Source organism: Hordeum vulgare, chromosome 3H, assembly GCF_904849725.1.
Source record: "Hordeum vulgare subsp. vulgare chromosome 3H, MorexV3_pseudomolecules_assembly, whole genome shotgun sequence".
Taxonomy (NCBI): Eukaryota; Viridiplantae; Streptophyta; class Magnoliopsida; order Poales; family Poaceae; genus Hordeum; species Hordeum vulgare.
This window is the reverse complement of record NC_058520.1, coordinates 619,629,687-619,635,686: the sequence shown is the minus strand read 5'-3', so window position 1 is coordinate 619,635,686 and position 6,000 is coordinate 619,629,687. Positions and strand designations below refer to the sequence as shown.

The window sequence follows — 6,000 nt, the reverse complement described above, 5'->3', positions numbered from 1 at the left end:
TCATTAGGGCATGCATGTATCTTCTGCACGTCTAATCCTAGAGGGCAGACAAGCTTCTTTGCTTCGTACGTGCTGGCGGGCAATTCATTCTTTCTTGGAAGCATCTTCTTCATCAGTACCAGCATCATGTTATTGATACATTCTTTCTTGGAAACACCTATCAATTTCATTTCATTACATTATTGATACATTATTTTTGATGTTACAGAAACAGATTATTTGCATTTCATAAGTCATGGGGTCCAGTTTCATGCCTTTTGTGTTATCCTAGATCAAAAACATAATAATAGGGCAAAAAGAAAGGAAACCAAATTATGGAATATGTGAGTGGGGAGACATAGTAGAGTCTAGCAAAGACAATAATATTGAATCAACATGACTTTTATTCCTCATCATGGCATCATGAATACAATAGTTTCCCGACAGGGGCGGGGGGTATTATTTTAGGAGTGCACACTAGGCACTTACATACTCACGACAGTAGTAGCTAGCACTAAGAGCAGAAGATAGCATAGCAAAGATCATAGTAGTAGCATGATCAGTTTAAAGTTCAGGGTAATTGTGCTTAACTAGACGAGCGAGTTCGAGACCATGAGGCATAGGCGCCACACGGCAAACTGTAAGCCCGTCTGTTATCTCCACCTTGCTAGTTCCACTGCTGAAAATCAAGTCAAGCAGCGCACCTGCAGCTATCCCAATGAGCGCACCAATTCCAAAACCGACGACTCCTCCAATTACCGTGACAGCCGCAGAAGCAATTTCGATGTCTAGTGCTACGAATCCAGCTTCTACAGCAGTAGTAACTATTTCTCCCACCTCAAGGTTAACTACTGCAGTTAACGCATTTACTGAATCCCTAACCGCTGCCTCCAGCTTATCTTCTGCTGTGTATATGTCCCACACCATTGCAGCTGCTGTAAAAACTAAAACTGCCACCCCGACTTTTCCCAAAGCTTCAAATGAGTAAGTCACCACAGATTTTCCTTGTCCCGCTTCCGCAATAATATTGTCATATACCTGGCAAACATGATATACACATTGTAGTGATGTTTAGTACTACTTTTATAATACAATATAAAGCCACTATTTTTGCGCCATATGAAAATTACAATTTATTAAAATCGAAAACTCAAATGATCTCTATCCAAATTTAGCAGAAGTTCAAACGGATTCTAACGGAGGAACCATTTTAGGAAGAAATGACTCCTCTTTAGTGTTCACTATGATCAGTTCAACGATTAAGTGAGGCCCTGACATTTGGTCATGAAATTATTTAAGTGAGTTCAACTCGAACTCCAAAGCATCTTGATAACTTCTTATGTGTCTCAAGTACCATTGGAAAGTTTTTGATATAAGCATTCACTTGATTGTAATTTTTCTATGAGTTACATATATTCGATGGTTAAAATGGACTTGAAATCCCCAAATTCAACAACTTCAGTTCAGTTGTACAAATTGCAGCTCTTAAGAACACAGCATAAATCCATTATATATCTTGACTCTTGATGACTTGAAACATAGTTTTTTAAGTCATGACTTCTTTGTTGTTAAAACCTTTGGTTCACGCTGTAGTACCACAAATCTTTTCTATATAGTAATAACAATATATAAATATGGAGACGAAGACGTGTAATATGATACATTAAAGATTGTTAATTAATTGCAATTTATGTATGATAAGCTGGAAAGGGCCAGGTTTAGAGAGTAAGTTAGTTCATACCTGTAGCTTTTGGATATCATCCAAGTTTTTGAAAGCCCCCCTAAAACCAAGCTTTGACATATTTCTGCAAGTACAATTGGATAAGCAGGAAAGTCATTGTTGTTACATTTACATAGAACTGCAAAAGTACCATCTATAAGTGTAAATAGTAAACAAAGATTATGTTCCCTAAGAGATTGCAAGATTTTATTTGTTTGTTCTCAGCAATGTTAAGCAAGTAGACTGCATGCCACTATTTCTACAAATTTTCATAAAGCTCAATATCTTTCAATTTTAATAATTTAAAGTTGAATAACCAAGTGGTTTAATCCAACACTTTGGAGGTCGAGTTTTATCAATTTTGGTTTTAAGTTCCCATCGTGTGAAATATTAATGCTAATAATGATACAAATTATTGCAATCATTTTGAACACAATGGTATTTAAACATTTATAAATTAATGATGATGACGCTGGGACATACTCTTGCACAAGATCCTCAAACATGATTTTGTTTTCCTTGAGCCATTTTGAGAATTGATTTGGTGCAAAGTGTTGAAACTTTTTGGCATTCTCCAGCGTGGCTTTCTTATACATGCCAGCCTCAAGGGCAAGGCGCTGGGCCTCCTTCTGTTGGGTGGCTGGATTGAGGAACTTTAGCTGCTTGATGAGATCATCACTGTGGGTCTTGAGCTTGTCAAGGTAGGTGAGACGGGTGTTGTAACTCCGGATGAATTGGAGAGATATTCCGATGGCCTTGGTGCAGTAGTCATAGACATCCTTGCCAATATCTTGCTTGGTGGCATCCTTCTCAGCCTCGGTTTGTGCTATCATGTCCCGTGCACTGTCAAGGATGTGATACACCTTATCGCGGGCATCATTGGCGTCACGGAGATACTTTTGTTGCTCTGCATACGAGTTGAACTCGAGCTCTTGAAGCTTCTGGACTTCTTGTCGATGGATCAGATCGGCTAGCTTATGCAACTGCCCTGGACTTAAATCAACTAGGTCACCTGACATGATGTAAGCCTGAAAATATGTAGTTCTTGTTATTAGTCATATATACCCACTCACTAAAATCAGTCAAGGGAAAAAAAGGTACGATACAAAGATACTACTCCTACTCCTACAATTGATTCGACTACACACACGCAAACAAAAGGCACACCAGGGTACTAAAACTGGAACTCGAGATCAGATCTAGCTCTATCCATCATCTTGGTTGGGCTGGGGTAGGGGGAAAGGAAATATTACTACTTAACATTTAACAACCAATCAGTCAAAAAATTACCATCGTAAAGTTACGATACTACGCGGGCTCAGGAATGATTAAATGCTGAATACGTCTCAGTGTACCACCTTAATTAAGAAGGGTAGTCACACACTACTCCTACTCCTAGAAAGAAAATCCTAAGGTCTGAATCCACATGTAAGCTTGTTGAGGCCATGAGAGAGATGAAAAGAACAAGTAGGAAGTACTCCACCGAATCAGTCTCGGAGAAGATTTTCCACCAAATCCTTAGAATGCATAACAAACTAGACATACATACAGATACATTAGGGGAAGAAGCACTCACCTTGGGGTAGCTTGGGGGCACCAAGCAATGGAAGGATCAGCTTCACCACGAGCACAAGGTAAGGGAGGCTCTCTCACGGTTTGGTCCATAAGAGAATGGTAGGTGGTGTTTATAAAGAAAGATGGTGAGGCAGAGGTGGACGGCGACCAACAAAGGAATCACACGAGCGAGGAAAGCTGAGGTTCCTGTCTGTTAAACAAAGTGAGTATTAGTAATTAGGATAAACTGACTAACAATTAGCAGTTGGCTAAAGGGAAACTCTTCCCGTCTACACCGCGGCCAAAACGCTTGGTCGCGCTAGCTGCTGGCAGGTCGAACCCTACATTAATTTCTTTGACGCGGTCTACTTTCTCTCCTCGAATGGCCGGTAATCGCGGGCGGTAGGGGGCGATGAGCGTGGCTGCTAGGGGGCAATTGGGTCGACGAGAGCGGGCGGCGCCATGGCCGGCAAGTACGTCAAGGACGCGGCAGCGGTTTTTGCTACATGCTTCGACCGGCATTACATTTTGCTATAACCAACATCGCATATTGCTACATCACACAGCCGGCGTCGCGATTTTGCTGCAACTAGCATATTTTTTTGCTACAACCAACATCAAATTTTGCTACATCAGGAGAACTGAGTTGTGACCCGTGACGGAAAATTGCTACAACCACTGTACCATTTTGTTACATCCGACATTCTTTTTTGTTGCAACCAACACGACCATCGGACGGCCATGCGACGCTATCGGAGTTGCTACCGTGGGGTCATCTCCACCGAAGCTACGACCATCTCGATCCGAGCGGCGACCGCCACCATCGGAGCTACAAGCGGATCGAACGACTGCAGTTCACGAGATCGTACGGCTGCTGGTCGACGGGCCCAAATTTTATGTTGGCGCGCGGGTTCCTAGTACTGCCCTTGGCTAATTGGGAGTGAAAGGAGGCAAGGCAACCCATCATCAAAAGGCCTAAATGCTCCCCCCCCCAACATGTTTAACGCTATGTTTAGATTTATCAGGTGTGGCGTCTCTTGTTTTCCTTGTGCGCTGTAGGGTTAGGGGAACTTGTGTCATTTGCTCATATGAAGTTTTATTTTTCTTTTGATCTGGTTGTTTAAAGGTTTCCTCGTCACTATGTATGGGTTTGGTGGTTTGTGCCTCTATTTATAAAAAAGAGGATCAAAAGCTTGTTTCGAGATTGGTCGCTCTGTATGATAATTTAGCCACATTAAAAATGTCGTCTGGACAGTCATGCCATGGGTAAATTACTCCCTCCGTTTCTTTTTAGAGGGTGTTTGGATCACTAGAGACTAGAGACTAGAGACTAGTAGTAGTCACTTTTAGTCAGTAAACCTCCAAACACCCCTGACTAATGGGTGACTAAAACTAGTTTAGTCCCTAGTCACCCCACCCCCAACTAAAAGTGACTAAAGTCTCTCCTCTAATTAATTGGCGGGCCCATGCTGTTGCATGCCGTTGCTGCTTTCCTTCCTTGCGCGGGAGTTAAATGAAAGGGAGAGAGAAGAATTTAATACTGAGACATTTAATGCTGACTATTAGTAGTCACCTTCCAAACAGGGCGTGACTAAAAACTTTTAGTCTGACTACTACTAGTCACATGACTAGAGAGTATCCAAACACGCTCTTACTCTGCATATAAGGTTTGGTCAAAGTCAAGCTTTGTAAAGTTTGACTAACTTTATATTAAAAAATATCAACATTCACAACATGAAATCAATATTATCAGATGCACCACGAGATGTATTTTCATACTATATAATTTTAATATAGGAGATATTCATATTTTTGGATATAAATTTGGTTAAACTTTATGTTGTTTGACTTTGACCAAATCTTATATGCGGAGAGTAAAAAGAAACGGATGGAGTACGTGGCTACATGGAGAGGCTCAGAGGAGATCTCCATTGGATTGGTCGACATGACGTTTGGACAGTGGTGACAGGGGTTAATTAAGAAGGCTCTCTTCCAAGGTGGGGATTGAGTTTATCTCCAAACATTACAAATGAGCAAAGATTCCTTGAGATGGTCATCCATCTCGTGCTTCTCGTGTCTGCTTTACTCGACCGTACCTTATCTGCAGACGGACGGTAACTACATCCATGCACCCATGAATCGATGGATGGTACACATATATACGTGCTTCACATGCTTGGTTGGGTCGCACATGAATGCTGGATATATATGCCGATGCCGATGCCGATCGACGCCGATGGACCGTAGCAGCTACTACGTGTTTCATGTGAGTGATGGGCCGTCGCAGTAGGAATAGCGAGAGTCTTCTTTTCTTCTGCCTCTCGGCTCACTCAGATTGGACACTTGCTGTCTGCTTGGACCACCCTCACTAGCTTTGAGAAAGAACGCCTAATGTGGTGTGATAAATATATGAATTAGCCACAAGAAAGATGCCATCTCAACTGCATGGGTCCTTCCTCTAGCAACGTTATGTTCTTCCTTTTTTCTACTAGACTATCTTATATCTTATATCTTATATTTATATTTACTAACTGGAGGCACCTTTCAAGCCTTTACATTAATCCACATCATCAAGATTAATTCAACCATTAGATTTAAAACTTAATGGTCAAGATCTATTAGAAGTATCTCACTTATATAGAGACACCATGTATGTAAGGAATAGAGCCATTATGACTAAAATACTCCCTCATCACACGCCTCCAAGTCCCAAAATTAAAAAAGAACACATGCTATCAAGAAACAAC

At 41.3% G+C, this 6,000-nt stretch overlaps 1 protein-coding gene across 1 annotated transcript; it reads right to left on the bottom strand.

The window, feature by feature from the left end:
• Positions 1-365: 365 nt before the first annotated feature.
• Positions 366-3,363, bottom strand: LOC123441228. The gene is made up of 4 exons (XM_045117719.1): positions 3,276-3,363; positions 2,183-2,727; positions 1,721-1,784; positions 366-1,017 (listed from the first exon to the last, which is right to left on the bottom strand). Exons 2-4 carry the CDS (start codon positions 2,716-2,718, stop codon positions 544-546), a joined length of 1,074 nt encoding a protein of 357 aa, XP_044973654.1. The 5' UTR covers positions 2,719-2,727; positions 3,276-3,363; the 3' UTR covers positions 366-543.
• Positions 3,364-6,000: the final 2,637 nt, after the last annotated feature.

Bases quoted from the DNA above. Each gene is read 5' to 3' on its own strand.
- LOC123441228 (XM_045117719.1), bottom strand. From the start codon at position 2,718: ATGTCAGGTGACCTAGTTGATTTAAGTCCAGGGCAGTTGCATAAGCTA. The intron at 1,785-2,182 runs GTATGTCCCAGC...TTGTACTTGCAG, and splicing joins TTTGAGGATCTTGTGCAAGA to AAATATGTCAAAGCTTGGTT. The intron at 1,018-1,720 runs GTATGAACTAAC...CATGTTTGCCAG, and splicing joins ATGATATCCAAAAGCTACAG to GTATATGACAATATTATTGC.